At 33.4% G+C, this 21,030-nt stretch overlaps 2 protein-coding genes across 3 annotated transcripts; one reads left to right on the top strand and one right to left on the bottom strand.

Moving 5' to 3' along the window:
* The first annotated feature begins 7,191 nt into the window (after positions 1–7,191).
* Positions 7,192–9,790, top strand: LOC131610662 (GDP-mannose 3,5-epimerase 2). Of its 2 annotated transcripts, none has more exons than XM_058882665.1 (7): positions 7,192–7,346; positions 7,623–8,033; positions 8,330–8,423; positions 8,522–8,651; positions 8,752–8,884; positions 9,013–9,220; positions 9,366–9,790. In XM_058882665.1, the coding sequence occupies exons 2-7, from the start codon at positions 7,624–7,626 to the stop codon at positions 9,519–9,521; spliced, it is 1,131 nt and encodes a 376-aa protein (XP_058738648.1). In that variant the 5' UTR covers positions 7,192–7,346; position 7,623; the 3' UTR covers positions 9,522–9,790. The 2 variants fall into 2 exon arrangements, with proteins under 2 accessions (XP_058738648.1, XP_058738649.1); XM_058882666.1 differs by lacking the exon at positions 7,192–7,346 and adding an exon at positions 7,489–7,507.
* A 732-nt stretch (positions 9,791–10,522) lies between these two features.
* On the bottom strand, positions 10,523–13,910 carry LOC131610663 (uncharacterized). Its single transcript, XM_058882667.1, has 4 exons — positions 13,478–13,910; positions 12,496–12,690; positions 11,335–11,516; positions 10,523–10,995 (listed from the first exon to the last, which is right to left on the bottom strand). The coding sequence occupies exons 1-4, from the start codon at positions 13,773–13,775 to the stop codon at positions 10,681–10,683; spliced, it is 990 nt and encodes a 329-aa protein (XP_058738650.1). The 5' UTR covers positions 13,776–13,910; the 3' UTR covers positions 10,523–10,680.
* Positions 13,911–21,030: the final 7,120 nt, after the last annotated feature.

The following is a 21,030-nucleotide window of genomic DNA, read 5'->3' as shown; positions in this document are numbered from 1 at the left end:
CAACACGTGGTTCAAAATTAGCTTCCTCAATTGGTTATGTATCAGTTTCCTCATGTGGTTCCTCAACTGGTTCAACATTAGTTTCCTCAACCGGTTCAAACTGTCGTAACTTGCCAAAACTAACCGTCACAATTTACCAATTTTCTTGTAGTGATTACTTGCTTCAGATTTTTTCTAGGAGCCTTTATTTAAACAACAAAGAAAAATACAATTAAATGAACAAATGAAAGTATATTGCAATACTCATGATAATATATCTTTATTTTCAATGCATCTTGATTCTGAGTTGTTGCTTTATATTTTCTTTAGTTATGACCCATTTTTTCACATTTAGTACATATGTAAGTCACTCCAACAAGAAATTTATATGAACAAATGAAAGTATACTGCAATACTTATGACATTATACCTTTATTTTCAATGCATCTGGGTTCTGAGTTGTTGTATTACATTTTCTTGAGTTATGGTCCATTTTGTCACATTTAGTACATTTGTAGGGGCATCTTTTGGTTCCTCAAATGGTTCTGCATCAGTTACAATATGTGGTTCAAAATTAGCTTCCTCGATTGTCATGAGTCAGTTGTCTTATGTGGTTCCTCAACTGTTTCTGCATTAGTTTCCTCAATCGGTTCAAACAGCCGTAACCTGTCAAAACTAACTGTCGCAATTTGCCAATTTTCTTTCCGTGATTACTTGCTCCAGATTTTTTCTTGGAGCCTTTCCTTAAACAACAAAGAACAATACACTTAAATGAACAAATTAAAGTTATATGAACAAATGAAAGAATATTGCAATACTCATGACAATATACCTTTATTTCAATGCATTTGGATTCGGAGTTGTTGCTTTATATTTTCTTGAGTTATGGCCTATTTTGTCACATTTAGTACATATGTAAGTCACTCCAACATGAAAGTTATGTGAACAAATGAAAGTATACTGCAATACTCATGACATTATACATTTATTTTCAATGCATCTGGATTCTGAGTTGTTGCTTTACATTTTCTCTAGTTATGGCCTATTTTGTCACATTTAGTACATATGTAGGTCACTCCAACATGAAAGTTATGTGAACAAATGAAAGTATACTACAATACTCATGACATTATACATTTATTTTCAATGCATCTGAATTCTGAGTTGTTGCTTTACATTTTCTTGAGTTATGGTCCATTTTTGTCACATTTAGTACATATGTAGGTCACTCCAACTCTCCCCATTCTTGAACCTCCTTCACCTAGTTCCCTAAATCTAAGCTTCTTTAGCCTTCCAGGTCATTTCCATGTTTTTGGTAGATACATTCATCAACCACTCCTAATCCTTTGAATCAACATTCTTTAACTCAACCAATTTTTTCTACCATGCTTGATAATAGATTGCACTGGGTGCTCTTATTGTCAGACCTCTCATTAAAGTGCCTCCACCAATTTTTTTTCTCGAAATTTACATACAAATGTCTTAGGCACAATATGTATTCAATTCTTTCAAACATGTCTTCAAATACACTTATCAAAACCCTGTAAACATATCGCATCATCAATTAATATATGATTAAAAATTAGATATAAAATAACATAATATGAGTAAATATTCACAAGTTCTGTTCAAAATAATCTTTCACTCAATTTTTTTTTTTAAAAAAAAATTGTTTTATATATAAATGATCACATTGGATCATCTCCTTCCATACATCCCTCTCCTTCAATTAAACAAGTGTAATAATAATAAACATTAATAAAATATAATATATAAAAAAGAAGAGAGGGAAAATGTTAGTGAGAAATAGAGACAAATTTGCGAAGGAGATAAATGGAGAGAAATAATGGAAGGTGAGGATCCAATCCCATAAATGATAGTTATATTATGCTACAAATTTCTAAATATATAATTTTATAAATTAAACTCTTTGTCTCTCATGGTTGATTCTACTTACTCCCACCCCTAATCTCATCCTCTCTCACTAACTTAAAAACAATTTGCGGTGTATTAAATATTTCAAAGTTGTAAATTTCAGCAAATAAAATCTACAAATAAAATGCATCTTTCATATGGGAAGACAAAAACGCATCTTTCCTAGTGGTATTCATAAAAGTGAAAAGGATGGTAATTATTGCATTTGATACGAAAACGAACAAATAAAATGAAATGAAGGAAAGTGGTGGTGAGATTTACGAATGAAATTGAAAGAGTACGAAAGTACGACCACAACGCTGCTTTCTCCCCACTTTCGCACTTTCTTTCCTCCCGTCTCTTTTCTCGTTCAATATTCTCAGAGAGGGACTATTATATTATCATGCCATGAATGTGTCATTATCACAGCAATTGCATCTGTACCATTCATTTTTGAGTTATATGTGAGATTCATTAAATCACATCATATTTAAGCAATTTATTTAATTTTAATTTTAATAATATAATTTTAAAAAATTTATATCAGGCCTCACAATTTTATTTTATATAATAATATTTTATTTATATTGAATTTTATTTTAATTCAAAGTATTAATTTAAATAGAAATCAAGGACAACATATGTTGGAAATGGAGATGTGACGAACGCAACCATCACAAAAAGATGGTGATAACTTCAAATTATAACATAAATCAGTGAAAATCCGATGGTGTCCTTGAGAGCCAACTCTGAATAGGGTATAATGACCTCTCAGAGTGAGAAGATGATGCAACCAAATTGAGTGCACCATCACCCAAATCACCAAATTGAGTGTACCCATGGGCGGAGCTATAGCCCAGCGAGCCCGGACATGCGCCCGGGCTCAACCCCTTCTTTCGTTGTATACTCTCCACACTAATAGTCAATTTTTAGACAACATCAAGGGCAAAATTAATAATTTTTAAACAAAATTAAGGGCAAAATTAATAAAAATAAGGTGTAAAAATTTTGGACAAAATCAAGGAAATTTTTTTTAGGCAAAATTAGTAAAAACAAGGTGTAAAATTAATAAAAACAGTGTGTAAAATTTATGCCCAGGCTCCCTAAAATTTCTGGCTCCGCCACTACCATCACCCAATTCACTATGACGCTCATTTGCATGAGAGATGATATGATCACTATGACGCTCATTTGCATGAGAGATGATATGATCACTATGACGCTCATTTGCATGAGAGATGATATGTTTGGGGACATATTACTCCCACGTTTTCGCAGAGAAACGAGTGATGTTGCAAATGAGTGTCATAATCGAATGATGGATGCTCTTTCTAGTAAATGGGCAGATAAGAAATTGACATGAGCGATACATTATGTCGCCCGTCCTTAGAGCATAATTACCGCCTACCGCCTACTGTTCAAGTGTTTCTACACTGCCATTAATGTGAATGTGTTAGAAAAGATGGATATTTGTACACATATATTGTTTCTCTATTTGCATTGGTTCTCAAATGAGAGAACGTTCTTACACGGCAATTAAGTGCCACATATTTCATATGAATTATTTATATAATATAAATGTAAGGTATATTGTGGGATTTGGTGAGATCCATTTTAAAATTTTTGATGGGTTATAAAGATATTTAGAAAATATAGTTGGATTGTTTAAAAAATTTAAAAGTATAATATAATATAAAAAATTTAATGTAACCTGTACACTCTGAAAATTAACCAAAGGCGACTTGATACTCGTACGAAGAATACACATGGAAGCAAGATGATGATGTATACATGTAAGAGGTCGGATGTAACTCTTATTCGGGGCGTGGCTATGAGGTCGGGTGAAAGGGGGTTCCCCAACCAGGAGTCGTGGAACAAGGTCGACAGGACGAGATGCATGTCTTGTCAGGAGTCCAAGGTATCAGACCGGCGCGAAGATTATGATAGCTTAAGGGTTGCATGGGAGTTACAGAATTTAACGTTTTTGAATAAACACACATTCAATATGCATTTCATTCTCAATCTTTTCAGCACTAGCCTTAGCATTAACAAATCCAGATTCTCTTTATATATATATATATATATATATATATATATATATATATATATATATATATATATATATATATATATATATATATAAATTTGGTGTCCCTTAAATTATAGGGCCCTGGGCTCCCGCCCCGTGAGCCCGTGCTTCGGGCCACCCCTGATTTTGAGTTATTTGTGAGATTCATTGAATCATATCATTTTAAGCAATTTATTTAATTTTAGTTTTAATGATATAATTTTAAAAAAATTATATGAGGTTTCACAATTTTATTTTATATAATAATATTTTATTTATATTGAATTTTATTTTAATTCAAAGTATTAATTTAAATAGTAATCAGGGACAACATATGTTGTAAAGGGAGGTTGTGACAAATGCAACCACCTCAAAACCAACAAGTTGTCCAACACAAAAAGATGGCGATAACTTCAAATTACAATACAAACCAGTGAAAATCCGACGATGTCTTTGAGAGCCAACTCTAAATCGGGTATAATGACCTCTCAGAGTGAGAAGGTGATGCAACCAAATTGAGCGCACCATCACCCAAATCATCAAATTGAGTTCACCATCACCCAAATCATTATGAAGCTCATTTGTATGAGAGATGATATGTTTGACAACATATTACTCCCACGTTTTCGCAGAGAAACGAGTGATGTTGCAAATGAGCGTCATAATCAAATGATGGACGCTCGTTCTAGTAAATGGGCGGATAAGAAATTGACATGGCCGATACATTATCTCGCCCGTCCTTAAAGCATAATTACCGCCTATTGTTCAAGCGTTTCTACATTGCCATTAATGTATTGTGTTAGAAAAGATGAATATTTGTACACATATATTGTTTCTCTATTTGAATTGGTTCTCAAATGAGAGAACGGTCATACACTGCAATTAAGTGTCACATGTTTCATATTAATTATTTATATAATATAAATTAATTATTTATATAATATAAATGTAAGGTATATTGTGAGATTTAGTGAGATCCATTTTAAATTTTTTGATCGATTATAAAGATATTTACAAAATATAGTTGGATTGTTTAAAAAATTTAAAAATATAATATAATATAAAAAAATTAATGTAACCTGTACACTTTAAAAATTTCCAAAGTCGACTTGATACTCATATGAAGAATACACATGGAAGCAAGATGATGATGTATATATGTAAGAGGTCGGATGTAACTCTTATTCGGGGCTTGGCTATGAGGTTGGGTGAAAGGGGGTTCCCCAACCAGGAGTCGAGGAACAAGGTCGGTAGGACGAGATGCACGTCTTGTCGGGAATCTAAGGTGTCAGGCCGGCGCGATGATTATGATATCTTAAGGGTTACATGAGAGTTACAGAAATGGAGAATGAGTGTAACACTCTCATCAATTATGACGGCGAACGTTATAGAAACTTTAAAAGTGGTAGTTGAAGGGTGGTCACTTCATGAATGTGGGGGAAAAAGGCTAATTATAAAAGGGAGAGCTCTCATGAAAAAGAGACAAGACATTTTTTAACTCTCGAACACTCAATACTCTTAAACATACAGAACAATTGTAGTCTTGTCTAGCTTGTTTCGGAAGGACAATCCAAAAGTGTTAATCAGGAACATTGACCAATTTAAAGAACCCTAGTGAACATGATTGATATAAATACTCTTAGGCTATGTTTGGGAGTTTGGAGGGGAGGGGAGGGGAAGACTTCCAAAAATGAAATTTTAAAAAAATATAGGAAAATATTTGACATTTTTTGAAAAAATGATTTTGTTTAGAATGATAAAAGAGTCATTATCATTACTAAATTTTTAATTTTCAGAATACTATAACAACCTAAGACCATGTGCAATGGTGTGTTTAATTGAACTCAACATGGCAAAATCATGTGCAATGGTGTGTTTAGAGTAGTGTTGAGTGTGTGTTGGAGGAGAGAGATGTTGAGAAAACTCAACACCATGTACACTGACGCAGGGGCTGACGTGGCTGGTCTTGATTGGCTGGCCAGATTTTTGTCCATTTAATATTTTGAACTCAATTATTTCGTTGCAAATTAATTTTTTTTTTACCAAAATTCATGATTTTTTTTCTCTATAAATAGAGACTTGGTTCATTTGATTTGGACACAGAAAAAAAAACCAAGTTTTTCACTATCTTTCTCTATTATTATCTTTCTATTAGTGTTTTTTTGAAGTTAAGTGTCTTTTGTATCGTATCCAATTATTTAAATAAATTTTGTTTTTATTACAAAAAATTAAAAAATAAATTATTAAGTATTTATTATTTTAATTTAATTTTAATCGATAATTGTAATTTTATGTAATCATAAAAATAAAAATAAAATTTAAATAAGAATATGAAAATAAAAAGTGGTGGGGTAGGGTGTTGAGTGAAAAACCATTGGAGAGGGTAAAAGTTGAATGGGTGTTGAGTTATTAGGTGGAAGAAAGAGAAAATGATGTGGAGTGTTGGGAGTTGAAAAAGTGGGTGTTAAGTGTTGAAACCATTGTAGATGGTTTAAAAGATATTTGAAAAATTTATGTAAGCCCTTCAAAACCCTCCAAAACCCTCCTTCAATACAATTTTTGAGTTCCCCCATTTTATGGAGTTTTTGGTGTTATGAATAAACTCAAACCCTCCAAAACCCTCATACCCAAAATCTTTTTATCATTTTCACCCAATTCTTCCTATTTTTCAAAACCCTCTCCTCCCTTCCCCTCCAAACTCCCAAACATAGCCTTAGGGTATGTTTGGATTGATGGAACAGAGTGGAATGGAATGGAGCGGAATGGTATAAAGTTATGTTCCATTGTTTGGATTGATTAAAAACAGATGGAATGGAGCGGAACCGGATGGAATGCATTCCATCCCATTCCATCACTTTCCATCATTTTTATACCCTCCAATTTGGGCGGAATGCCAAAATATTTATATTCCGTCATGAAATATCCAAACAATGGATCGTCATCTTTATTCCATTCCGCTCCGCTCTGTTCCGCTCTATTCCGCTCCACTCCATTCCACTCCGTTCATTTTATTCTATCCAAACATAGCCTTAGAGAACTTCCTACGCCGTCTTTTGTGAACCGTTTACGAATATACCGGTTCGTGCTTCAATTATATATTTTTTAAAAAGTAATTATACTTCTAGGTACTATATAACTTTGGTCCCAAAAAGAAAAAAAAAAGACTATATGAGGAAAAAAATTGAATAATTTTAGATACGGAATAAATGAGAAAGGAAAAAAAAACGTGATGTGGTTGAAAAAGATCCAAGAATGAATAAGTGATAATTGAGTGGCCAGACAGACTCATTTTTCTTTTCTCTTGTATCTATATCTATATATAACCATCACACCATTCTTCAATTCTTCAATTCTTTTATTTCACTCCTCTCTTCTTAATTATCAGGTTCAGATTCTTCTCTCTTTTATCTAAATTATTTATTATTTATTTATTATTTCTTCAATTTTCATTTTATAATAATGCATTATTATCACCACCACTACTATATCATTTTATAATATTAATAATGTCCTATGGTATGTGGTTCTTTCTTCTAATTTGTGTCGGTTGGTATTCCTGTCTGATTCTTCCTTAAAAACTGCAACCTTAATGTTTGTGATAATGTCTTGTTTTTAATTCTTATCATTTTCGTGTTTCTCTGTGTGGTTTTCACTTTTTCAGAATGGGAAGTTCTGGAACAAACGAGTATGGTGCATACACATACCAAAACCTTGAGAGAGAGCCTTATTGGCCATCAGAGAAGCTAAGAATTTCCATCACCGGTGCCGGTGGTTTCATCGCCTCACACATTGCTCGCCGCCTTAAGACGGAAGGTCATTACATTATTGCTTCTGATTGGAAGAAGAATGAACACATGACTGAAGACATGTTCTGCCATGAGTTTCATCTTGTTGATCTTAGGGTTATGGATAATTGCCTCAAAGTTACTGAGGGTGTTGATCATGTTTTCAATCTTGCTGCTGATATGGGTGGGATGGGGTTTATTCAATCCAATCACTCTGTTATTATGTATAATAATACAATGATTAGCTTCAATATGATTGAGGCTGGTAGGATTAATGGTGTTAAGAGGTTAGTTTTATCTCTGATTTTGAGCTGTTTGATTTGACTTATTTGAGTTTATAGGCTCTGTAGCACCAATACCTCTGATCAAAGTCAGTCTTACATTTACACGACACCAACACATATGATTATCAAAGTCAGTCTGACGTTGACCCGACACCAACACATGTGATTACGTGTCAGTGTCGTGGTGTCAGTGCTCTATAGCTTAAGAATTTAGATAGTCTCATTAGTTCTGGTGATCAATAAATGAATGTGATGTTGGATTCAGTTACTTATTTGTGTCGCTTTTTTATTTTGTGTAGGTTTTTTTATGCCTCTAGTGCTTGTATCTATCCTGAATTTAAGCAGTTGGAAACAAATGTGAGCTTGAAGGAGGCTGATGCATGGCCTGCTGAGGTTTGTTTTTGGTCTCTTAAGTTGTTCGATTCGGTTATGCTGTCATTCATTAGAGTTTAGGGTTAGGATGAATGTTTTTAATTTTTTGACCATTTTAGCCTCAAGATGCATATGGGTTGGAGAAGCTTGCAACAGAAGAGTTATGCAAGCATTATAACAAAGATTTTGGAATTGAGTGCCGTATTGGGAGGTTCCATAACATATATGGCCCTTTTGGAACATGGAAAGGTATGCTCATAACTGAATCGCAAATTTTGTTAACCGTCGTTTTTTTATTTTGTATCCTTTTGTATTTAAAGAGTTTGTCGTTTTGTTGTCCGTCGTACAGGTGGAAGGGAGAAGGCTCCTGCTGCTTTTTGTCGGAAGACACTTACGTCCACAGATAAATTTGAGATGTGGGGAGATGGATTGCAGACACGATCCTTTACCTTTATTGACGAGTGTGTTGAAGGTGTGCTTAGGTATGATCATGCTGATCTTGTAGCTGTTGCAGCTAAATCAATGACTTCTCTTTGGTTGTTCATTTTGAGTTAGGTTCATTCCTCCATAAAACTTAGCATTGTGTTCCTTTGTCCACTTTTCCTTTCAGATTGACTAAATCAGACTTCCGGGAACCGGTGAATATTGGAAGTGACGAAATGGTGAGCATGAATGAGATGGCTGAGATTGTTCTTAGCTTTGAGAACAAAAGCATACCAATCCAACACATTCCTGGTCCAGAGGGTGTTCGTGGCCGCAATTCAGACAATACTCTTATCAAAGAGAAACTTGGCTGGGCTCCAACAATGAAGTTGAAGGTATTAATGTTATTAATTGAGTGACTCCTTTACTGAAAAACCGTTGTGTTTATTCCGTGTTGTATACATTGTTTGTGCTTCATTGGTCTCAATTAACGAGATTGCGTGTTTTTCTCATAGCATCTCAATTCTGATATTATTACAGGACGGACTGAGAATTACATACTTCTGGATTAAGGAGCAGCTCGAGAAAGAGAAAGCTGGAGGCGCTGACTTAACATCCTATGGATCATCCAAAGTGGTTCAAACTCAAGCACCTGTTCAACTAGGTTCTCTTCGGGCCGCAGACGGCAACGAATGAAGTAACCAAAGCGCAGTTGTTGGTATATTCACATAAATGTTTCAAGTGAAGGACTAGTTTTATATTTACTATTTTGAAGAGATGTTTGGTTATTGTTAATAAGTTATATTAAGTTTAATTTCGGAAGTTGTAATGCGGTTATTGTGTTTTATGTGTAGCCTGTTTTTAGGCAGTATTTGGTGAATAAGTTTATGTCACTGCAGTAGGAATTATGATTGTGTTTTTTAAGTATGAATGATTGAGGCTTAAGACAAAGTTGTTTTCTTTCATTTTGGACCAAGTATTGAAATCTTTGACAATGAAACGAGTAGGGACAGAAAAAGAAAAAAAAAGGACCATTTTGTGACTGATGCAGGAAAGTTCATAACTAAAGGGCAATGGATTTTTGTTTTCTGATTTGTTCTTGTCTGTCTTTTTGACAAAACTCTGAACATGTGAATTGTACTAGTATGAACACAATTGGTCCATGTTTTTGGATGTTGTGGTTGGATGTGGATGATCTGTGAGGGTGAACGTGGCCTTATCATGGAATTTGCACACCATGGAGGTACAACAAGGCTAAAAGCCTAAAGCATAAAGTAGGGAGGAAATTGCATCATGGAGACACGAGATGTGAGAAATTATAAACGTGGGGTGGATAAAAGTTGCTCCCTAAAGTAAAGGGTGCTTATCACATGTCATTATTTAGTTTACTTTTCCTTTGGAGTTGCTGGAATTTGAAGCAAAAGGGAAGTGGGCTACAAATTTAGTATTTCACTTTATAAAACATTTTTCATTCATTACAATGGTTTTATAAATATGAAAACGATAGTGTGACATTATGTGAGGTCTAAATAGCATCAATACACCTCACATCACCTCAAAATTTATTATCCCAAAATTTATTAGTAATGGACAGAAGAAACAGAGGATCAAATTCATATCATGTAGTCATTCAATAGCACTTGATAGTACGAATGTTTAAACATTCACTCATTATGCTGGATTATGTGATTGCTGCATCTAGAAAATCAGGTAGCAATTCATATTATAATATCATACTATTTAAGGTACTATGTATAAGTAAAATTCATTATACAATATACACCCAATCCGCATGCCCTGTAATGATACGAAGTTACAAACATATGAAATATAGCCCACTAATTCATCATCAACCTCAAGCAAAGTCCTGATATACTGGATTCAACTCAAGTTGCTCTGCCATTTTCTCTAAGATATCTTTCAAAAGTTTTGCTGGCTCTTCTTTCTCTAATTCCACTGCACCTTTTTCTTTGGCTACATCAGCAAAAACATATTCATAAAAAAGATCAGCTGCATCGCCACCAGCAGATAGTGGTAAACCCAACTCCTTAGTGTTTTTCTCAAGGAAGCTCCTTATTATTTCCGTGCTCCCTAAACCATCCTTTGCATTTAGTTTTTCTTGTAATGCCTTCTCCACAAAGCTGTTTAACTCCTTTTCATTGGCCAATAGCTGCAACATTGTCCACAACATAAGTTGATTAATAAGAGTTGGAACTTGGCAGGACCGACGAACTCAAGATGTCACAGAAAATCACAATTGAGAAATTTAAGTTATTTTATGAACTTCTAAAATTGTCTCAGTCTCAAACAATTGATGGGAAGTGGGAAGACACTACAGTCTTTAGGTGTTTTAGCCTTTTCAGTTTTTCAACAATGGTGATATGTTTTTTATCCATAACAAAAAAGTTAAACAGCTTTTGTTATTAGCAAAATGTAGATGCTATGGTATAGATGTATAAAAACTACACAAGATTGAACCTAATATTTTTTAAATAATCTATGAAAATACCTGTCTTATCTTAGAGCCATTTATGATTTGAATATTCTGGATGAAAACAAAATTCTTTTTGGAAAGTTCCACCTCAAGATCTTGTAATACAAACTGCAGAAGCTGTGCAAATTGTGCCTGGCCCAGTTCTTCTTCTCCATCCGCTCCATGTTTACTCAACAAGTCGTTTAGCTGAGGATATTCTGCTTATAATGTTTAAAAAGTCAGTTATATCAGATCAAGGTAATTAACATGCATATCAATGACAAATTAAACATATCCTACTATCATGATATAGCACTAACAGTGGCCAGCTTCAAACATGAAAAAATATAGGTCAAAATTTCCTTTGTACAAATATAAATCTGTGCATCTCCATACTGTTAATCAAACCAACAGCAAGTTTGACAATGGCAATATATTTTATAATCATTCTTTCATTCATCAAAAGAACTAAAGTCACCAAAGTCATGGCATAGTAAAGTCAGTGAAGCCATTCCCGCAAATAAGGCATTAACACATATCAATCAGTACAAGCAAATAAAGTTACACCCATAACATAAAACATATGAGGATACGAAAGCCTCATTAATTTTGAGTGCAAAACAAGCAGAAGCAGACTCTCAACTACAAATATCTCAATGCAATTCAAAGGATCAACCCATTTTTTGGTTTCTTAGTTACAATTTAGCAGCTGCCTTATCCATGATGTGATGGGAACAAAACGAAAAAATCAAAACAATCACTACTCATAGTCATCGTCATTCGATCTAACATAATTTTAATTTGTTTTCAGGATTTATTATTTTTGTTTTCTAAAGGAAAGAGGTAGACCGGAAACCTGTTGTTCTATGAACAAAAGAAATCATATCTTAGATTAAAGATATGTCTGAATTACATCCATGAGATTAAAAATTAAACTTTCACCCTGATGAAGACGACATGGCCTAAAATACATATGAATTAAAATGAAACAGGAATAAGTGAAATGTGATGCTTAAAGTCTTAGTATTGAGAATCATATACACAAAACATCGATAACAATGAGGTGAATAAGCAAGACTACAGGACTTTATGCAAAATAATGATAAGGTATCTACCACCTATTCAGTTGGAAACAAGAAAAAAACCATAATGACAATAAAAACAAACAAAATCTTCAAACTGAAAAATAAAGTGAACCTGAGAAAGGAGGAACTCCCATGTCAACTCCCATCTGAACAAGAGCATTTCGAATCTCACTCTTGCTGATTTTCCCCTTATCTTCAATGTCCAATTCAGTGAACAGATTTTCGGCTAGCATGGCAAAATCATCCTCATCCTCAAACAACAAACGAAGAGTACTTCCATCCAAGATTGATACAACAAGAGGACAACCTGTAGATCAATACAAATCCAATGTAAGCAACACTATATTTCTCTTCTTTCCAGAACATAAAGAAAAAACTACTGAATCAACTACCAACTTAATCTCTATCCGTCAATTTAGTTCCAAAGTATATGAAATTCTGTTCATTTAGCCCATGGACTAAATTTACAAATCTTATATACTTTAGGGACTACTTATGTTCATTGTAGCGTTGATATCTCTGAACAAAGGTGTGTCTGGTGTTCAACACCGACACATGTGATGACTTTATCTTCATAGGAATTGGTGTAATTGCTGCAACAAGACACCATAGTGAAGTCTCTCTATCTGAGATTATTCATTTTTTTAAATCATTACCAATGTCAACATATCAGTGTAGGTGTCGTGTCCTTGCTTGATAGCATATGCTAGTATTATATACTTTAAAGACAAATTGAAGAAAGAGTGATAGTTAGGTACTCAATTGATGGTTTATTCAACTTGTAAAAGCACAAATTGCGCAATATAAATTTTTCAACAGAATATTAATTCAAAAGTTCCACTAAGTTACAATGTTCTATATGCAAAAGAAGAGAATAATTAACAGTAATTTTATTCCTACCAAAGTCAAAATCAAGTCCACAATCTCAAATCATCTACACGTTACTCAATCCAAATCCGATCAACGCGTTTATGCAATTAAACTAAACTAAACGAAATAATCAAATCAATCAGAGAGAAAATCATAATTACGGATCGATAATAGAGATTAACCTAGAAATATTACATAAATATAATAATGCATAATGAGCAAACCTTTGAGTTCATCGGCGATGGCGGTGATGTATTGTTTGAGGATATGAGAAGCCTGTAAAGGCTGATACTCAGTCTCAGGTGAAAAGGAAGGTTCAACGTCGGAGCTACTACTACGGAGGCGATTGAGTGCAGAGGCTTTGAGAGGATCGGGTAAAGGAAGATCGAAGAGGGAAGAGGAAGCTCGGGAATGAGCAATGTGAAGTAGTTGAGCTCCGGTGACCGGTCGATCGGAGACGGCGGTGGATAGATCGAGGTCACGGAGGGTAGTTCCGTCAAGTATCTGCAATTGGTCTGACATTTTGGTTACGGTTACGACTTTGGTATTTGATGATGGAATTGGAATGGGAGGAGGGAAGGAAGAAAGACTTGAAAGTTGAAGTATTAATAAATTCAATTCCTCTTGCTACGCTTCTTTCTCTCTTTTTCTAAACTTTAATCTAACTATGACTACTAAAACACGTATTTAAATTACGCGTTTTCTATTCAACAAAGTATCACTTTTAAGTGAAAATAGGATTTTATAAAAAAAAAAAAAAAGTAAAAAATAAGATTAAAAAATGAGTTTTATTATTAATTAATTTAATGTTAATTTATAAAAACATATATTACTTTTAAAATGAAAATTTTATATTTGAGTTTTCAATTTGAAAAAAAAAATTATAGATGATCTAGATAATTGTCAATCAAATGATTTGAAAGCATTGATTCACCTCTTTATGAAAATAGTGTTTAGAATCTAATTCGACAGAGTTTGTTGTCGAATTTTAGTGTGTCGAAGCAAGTTGTCGAAATGTCGAAAGAGCTAGCTTTGATAGAATTAGACTTAACATTGTTTGATTTGCTTTAGTTAGTTTGTTTGCTTTAGTTAGTTCATTGGAGATTGTTTGGTGTATAAACAATCTCAGTTATAAATAAGGAGGTATTCTATCATTTGTAATGTGTGGAGAAAAGTTGAATAAAGTTCCAGTTTTGAAGGCAGGAATATGCTCTGCAAAATTTTCTTCTTCTTTCTCCTTTTCTCCCAAATTCTGATTTCTCTTTTCTTCTCTCATAATCATTGTGCAACATAATCTTTGTGCAACAAAATCATCTTGCAACTAAGATGTGGTTGATTCACTTGAGTAAAGAGTGAAGAATAATATATGAAATTAATCAGAAGAATTGATGGAGATTCAAGATTGAACTAGTGCTCTATATGCCAATTTGTTGAGTAACTTAGGTTCTAAGGTACTTGCCAATTGAAGAAATTAAGGGAGAATATGAGTGATTGACGGAGAGAGATATTATTAGAATTAGGGATGCTCAAATTAACGGTTTGATGGTTTATCCATAACCATATCCATATCCGGTTATCAAAAATCGATTTATTTTAATTTGGTTTTTCAACCAATCCATTTTAAAAACTATTTGGGTATCCATAACCAATTGATTGGATAACCATAACCAAATAAAATATCCAATATGATCCAAAGCCCAAAAACCAAATCACATTCACGTTTCTCTCTTCTCCTTTCTCTCAATTGAAAACCCAATCCCCTAAACACTATTTTCTCTTCTCCATTCTCGATCAATTTCGGTTCCGTCAATATAGTTTTTGACGATTCTATCTTCTCCTTTCTCGACCGATTCTGGTTCCATCAATATCATTTTTGGAGATGCAATCTTCTCTATTTTCGATCAATTCCGGTTCCATCAATATCGTTTTTGTGCTCTTTCATTCTTAATTTGTGGAAGGAATGAATAAATCAACCCATGTAAATATATTCATTTTCGAATTTTGTTTCAATTCGATTCGATTTGCTTGCTCTGAATATTTGTTGTGTTTGAATTTATGTATTTGCATTTTTTCTGTGTGCTATATAATTGTATTTGAATTTCGTTTCAATTCAATTCGATTTGCTTCCTCTGAATATTTGTTGTGTTTGAATTTCTGTATTTGCATTTTTTCTGTGTGCTATATAATTGTATTTGAATTTTGTTTCAATTTGATTCGATTTGCTTGCTCTGAATATTTGTTGTGTTTGAATTTCTGTATTTGCATTTTTTTGTGTGCTATATAATTGTATTTGAATTTCGTTTCAATTCGATTCGATTTGCTTACTCTGAATATTTGTTGTGTTTGAATTTATGTATTTGCATTTTTTCTGTGAGCTATATAATTGTATTTGAATTTCCTTTCAATTCAATTCGATTTACTTGCTTTGAATATTTGTTGTGTTTGAATTTCTGTATTTTCATTTTTTCTGTGCGCTATATAATTGTATTAGAATTTTGTTTCGATTCGATTTGCTTGCTCTGAATATTTGTTGTGTTTGAATTTCTGTATTTGAATTTTTTGTATACTTTTTGTATTTGAATATTTGTTCAAAAGCTTTTGTATACTTTCTGCCATTATACTACAACCATATGCTGAATTGATTTGACATTTGGTTGGTCTTTTCAAAGCAGGAAATGTCTAAATCGAATCTTATGACGGATGAGACAACACAAAGCTTGGGAACTACTTCTACTCGAGCACCACCCCGTCGAAGAAACAAATCTTCTGTTTGGACTCACTTCACTCCTGATTTAGACTTTATTGGTATAGCTAGATGCAACTATTGTGGCTCCAAGCTTAAGTACAATAATGGAACGTCTCCATGGATGCTCATTCAAAGACTTGCCAGAGTAAAAGATTGAAATCAACAAATGTGGCTTCCCCTTCAACAATGGTGTTAGTCAAATTTGACCAAGAGAAATGTCGAAAGGCAGCGGTTGGCATGATTGTGGAAATGGAGCTTCCGTATATGTTTGTGGATCATAAAGCTTTTCGTCGTTGTTTGAATGTATTTCAGCCAAGATATATTCCAATATCGCGAAGCACTGTAGCACGTGATGTTTTGTCTTTGTGGGATTTTGAAAGGGAAAAACTGAAGAGCTTTCTTTCCCAACATTGTCGAAGTGTGTGCCTGACCACAGATGGTTGGACTTCATGTCAAAACATGAGCTACATGTGCATAACAACACATTTTATAGACAATAATTGGACATTGCACAAGAAGATTTTGAATTTTGTTCAAGTCTTAAGCCATTCAGGAGAAGTAATGGCAAATACGATTACACAATGCTTGGATAATTGGGGGTTGAACAATGTTTTGAGTGTGACAGTTGACAATGTGTCATCAAATGATCGCGGGATTGAAAAGCTCAAAAGGAGACTAAGTTTGAGAAAGAATTTGATTCTGAATGGAGATCACTTTCATACAAGATGTTGTGCACACATCATGAATTTAATGGTTAAAGAAGGTCTAAAAGAAATTGATATTTCAATTTTTAGAATCATGGGTGCTGTTAAGTATGTTAAGTCTTCCCCGATTCGAGAACATAAGTTTTTGGCATGTGTTAGGAGTAGACATATTGAATACAAGGGTAGTGTTCAATTCGATTGTGATACTCGATGGAATTCAACATATTACATGTTAAAGGCTGCTCTACAACTTTAAATAGCATTTGTTGAGTTTGAGATTATTGATGCTAAGTATTGTGAAGAACTTGAGAAAGGGAGTGGCATTCCTACCATTTTAGATAGGGAGAAAGCACGTGAGGTCGCTCAATTTTTGGAAATTTTTAAGGCTTCCATTTTGCGCATATCAAGTTCAACATATGTGACAAGAAGTATTTTCAATTGGTTTGGCTATAAAAAACATGTGCGCATCTAAAGAGCCATCTTTAGCTCATACAAGGAATATAGCTTTAAAGATGAAGGAGAAATATGATAAGTATTGGGGAAGTCCTAAGAAATTGAACATGTTGTTGTTAATTTCTTTAGTGTTAGATCCTAGGAAAAAATTGGTGTATGCCCGTTGATTTATCGAAAAGAACTTTGATAAACAAAATGCCGAAATCTTGAAGGATAAACAAAATTCTAAATTAGAATGTAATTAGAATTTACATACAATTAGAGAGCTATTTAAATGGTTAAGAAAGCATTAACTAACTAACCAAAATGAAAAACTGTGACACTTTGCTTGTCTTGACCGACTCTAACAGTTATGTATACGACTGAATTAACTTCTAATAATGAAGAATTAGAGTCCATTATATAATCTTATAATCTTGTACTTTCTCTTTCTTTAATAATTAAATAACGTGAAACTATTTCAACATTGAATATTTCCAACCAAAACCAATAGAAAGTATTCTTATCTATAGTTTTAAACTTTGGTTACCATAGCATATACAATTGTAATTACGGCAATTGTGATTGCAGCACATTAGTCGTTGAAACTAGAATTAATTTTAACATTAAATCATATGAAATAACATCACTTTGTCATTACATTATTTACCTATCATGTTAGAGTTTCAGCATATGAGTGAAAAGATTCATACTTAACTATTGTTGAATTCATTCCGTACTTGTCTAATTTTTTTAACATTCTAACATTATTTTATGTATTTTTAATTATAAAGATTGTTTTATTGGGTTAGATGAATCATCAAGATCAGATAATTGTTTGATTTGTGTTGAAGATCTATAGTTCAACTAATGTGTGCTGTTGTTTACTGTTATAGTATGTTTTATGAACGAACAAGTTTTTATTTGGGGAAATTTACTCAATACTATTGTTATTTAGAATTATTTTTACGAAGAACAAATAACAGTATTTATAAGGATAAAAAGGTAATTTAATTTTAAAATCCCTCCCCTCCCCTTGTGAACCAAACATACATGTTGGTAAAAACCCGTCCCCTTCCCTCCCCTCCCCTTTTTTGAACTAAACATATATTTAGTTAAACACCCTCCCCTCTCTTCCCCTCCATTCCCCTCCCCTCTATTAAATTCCCTCCCCTCCCCTCCCATCCGTTGAACCAAACAGACTCTAAGTGAAAATAAGATTCAAAAATGAATTTTATTATTAATTAATATAATATTTTAATTTAAAAATATATTACTTCTAAAATGTAAATTTAACATTTGATTTTTCAATTTGAATTTTTTTATAGATAATCCAGATAATTGTCAACATTGATTCACCTCCTTATGAAAATAGTGTTGAGAATGTAATTCAACAGAGTTTGTTGTTGTCGATTTTTAGTGTGTCGAAGTAAGTTGTTAAAATGTCGAAGGAGTTAACTTCGATAGAATTAGACTTAACATTTGTTTGGTTTGTTTTAGTTTGTTCATTGGAGATTGTTTGGTGTATAAACAATCTTAGTTATAAATAGAGAGATACTCTATCATTTGTAATGTGTGGAGAAAAGTTAAATAAAGTTTTAGTTTTGAAGGCAGAGAGAAGCTCTACAAAATTTTCTTCTTCTTTCTCGTTTTCTCCCAAATCTTAATTTCTCTTTTCTTCACTAGTTCATCTTTTCTTTTCTTCTCTCATAATCATTGTGTAGCAGAATTTTTGTGCAACGAAATCATCTTGCAACCAAGGTGTGGTTGATTCACTTAAATAAAGAGTGAAGAACAAGAGATGAAATTAATCAGAAGAATTGATGGAGATTCAAGATCGAATTAGTACTCTATATGCCAATTTGTTGAGTAACTTAGGTTCTAAGTTACTTGCCAATTGAAGAAATTGAGGGAGAATAGGAGTTATTGAGGGAGAGAGATATTATTAGAATGTAATTAGAATTTACATAAAATATATTAGAGAGCTATTTAAATGGTTAAGAAAGCATTAACTAACTAACCAAAAATAAAAAACTGTGACACTTTGCTTTTGTTGACCGAGTTAACTTCTAAAATAAAAAACAGTTATGTATACGACTGAGTGAACTTCTAATAATGAAGAATCAGATTCCATTATATAATCTTACAGTTTTGTACTTTCTCTTTCTTTAATAAATAAATAACGTGAAACTATTTCAACATTGAATATTTTCAACCAAAACCAATAAAAAGTATGCTTATCTGTAGTTTTAAACCGTGAGGTTATGCGCGTTGATGTATGGCTCAACTTGTTGACGCCATAGATGGAAGTTCTTTTCATCTAGTTTGTAGGCGATCTTCAGCGCGAGCTGAAGACGACGAGATTCGTCTAGCACCGCCGTCGCCGGCGCGGTGGAGGACGTAACGTGAGCAGAAGACGGTGATCCTGGAGGCGATTCCATGGATCGAGAAGTTAAACTGATACCATATTAGAAAGAGAGAAGATAGATGAACTTTTCATTTCTGTTACAACTGTTTGTTGTATTTCTCGAAAGTTAGTTACAGAAAGGTGCACAACTTGCTTTATATAGAACCAAGCTGTGACCTGAAATAGTAGGTAACACTAGACACAACTGCCAGGTGTCAGTCTAAAGCTGACTGGCTTGTTTACACAATCCTATTCTACTGAATACTCTAATACTTCTGATGTGACCAAGCTACTATTTGCAAACCTAATGGACCTCCTCACATATTCATCAAGCTAGATGAGACAATTTTTATTTCCTACCATATGATTGATGTTCTCATTGTCAAAGTACTAGACATTGGTTTTATATTGAAGAAAATGTGTATCAACAATCAAAATGACCTATTATTAGTCACTACTTCAAGAATGAGAAAATTGTGCTACGTCCTTAATAATCTCCTTCGATTCTTTCTTGAAGTAACATTCCCTAACATAATATCCAGACTTTTGGCAACAATAACATTATACTTCATTCATCTCCACATTCTTTTTGAAGTTTGATTATGAGAAACACCATTCTTGCTTGTCTCACCTTAACATCTTGAATTTTTTCCCCACCGTCACTTTCATTCCATTTTGTCTTTCATTTTTATTTGCCTTTCTTGTTCTTTGAGGAGTCTTCTTTCATTTTCTTGAAGAATTTGGCTGGCAAAGCTTGTTAAGACATCTTTTTTGAAGTTCTCTGTTTCAACCTCAACTCACGAGCTTTAAGAGATGCTCGCATTTCTTCAAGCTTCATTCTGAAAAAATATCTGGACTCTTCAATGGCCACAACAATGTGATCAAATTTGGTCGGAAGAGCTTTTAGAACCTTCATCATTTTCCGCAGTTCAGAAGTTTTCTTTTTGCATGACTTCATTTGATTAGTCAAAGCCACCAATTTCGAGAAAAACTTAGCAATTGCTTCACCATCATTTATATACAGTTCTCGTATTGTTTCCCTAAGGATTGCAACTTGACTTTCTTTAATTTCCCATCCCCATTATACAACTTCATCCGAATATCGCATGCATCGTTGGTCGTTTCTTGCTCAATGATCTTCTCAAAGACCTTTGAATCAACACACTGATGGACCAAGAACAAGTATTTTCCAACTTTTTTGATCATTTCACGATGAACAACTCTTTGCACCTCAGTAGCATTTTCCTCTAATGCCTATAAACCATCATTCATTATTTCAATCACATCTTGAAATTTGAATATCACTTTGATATGCGCACATCATCTATCCTAGTTTTCTCCATTGAAAACTGGTAGATTGGTTGAGAACTGATTGGAGACTGTACTCCCATTTGCTATGGATGGAGATTCAAGATCGAACTAGTACTCTATATGCCAATTGTTGAGTAACTTAGCTTCTAAGTTACTTGCAAATTGAAGAAATTGAGA

Source organism: Vicia villosa, linkage group LG6 (genome assembly GCF_029867415.1).
Source record: "Vicia villosa cultivar HV-30 ecotype Madison, WI linkage group LG6, Vvil1.0, whole genome shotgun sequence".
Taxonomy (NCBI): Eukaryota; Viridiplantae; Streptophyta; class Magnoliopsida; order Fabales; family Fabaceae; genus Vicia; species Vicia villosa.
Note: the sequence above shows the minus strand (reverse complement) of the source record. Positions and strands in the feature narration are given on the sequence as shown.

What these genes read in the sequence shown, in the direction of transcription:
- LOC131610662 (XM_058882665.1), top strand. Translation starts at nt 7,624, where the DNA reads ATGGGAAGTTCTGGAACAAACGAGTATGGTGCATACACATACCAAAAC. An exon ending in AGGATTAATGGTGTTAAGAG is followed by an intron (nt 8,034 to 8,329) that starts GTTAGTTTTATC and finishes TATTTTGTGTAG; the next exon opens with GTTTTTTTATGCCTCTAGTG. An exon ending in CCCTTTTGGAACATGGAAAG is followed by an intron (nt 8,652 to 8,751) that starts GTATGCTCATAA and finishes TCCGTCGTACAG; the next exon opens with GTGGAAGGGAGAAGGCTCCT.
- LOC131610663 (XM_058882667.1), bottom strand. Translation starts at nt 13,775, where the DNA reads ATGTCAGACCAATTGCAGATACTTGACGGAACTACCCTCCGTGACCTC. An exon ending in CATCGCCGATGAACTCAAAG is followed by an intron (nt 12,691 to 13,477) that starts GTTTGCTCATTA and finishes ATTGATCTACAG; the next exon opens with GTTGTCCTCTTGTTGTATCA. An exon ending in GGGAGTTCCTCCTTTCTCAG is followed by an intron (nt 11,517 to 12,495) that starts GTTCACTTTATT and finishes CATTATAAGCAG; the next exon opens with AATATCCTCAGCTAAACGAC.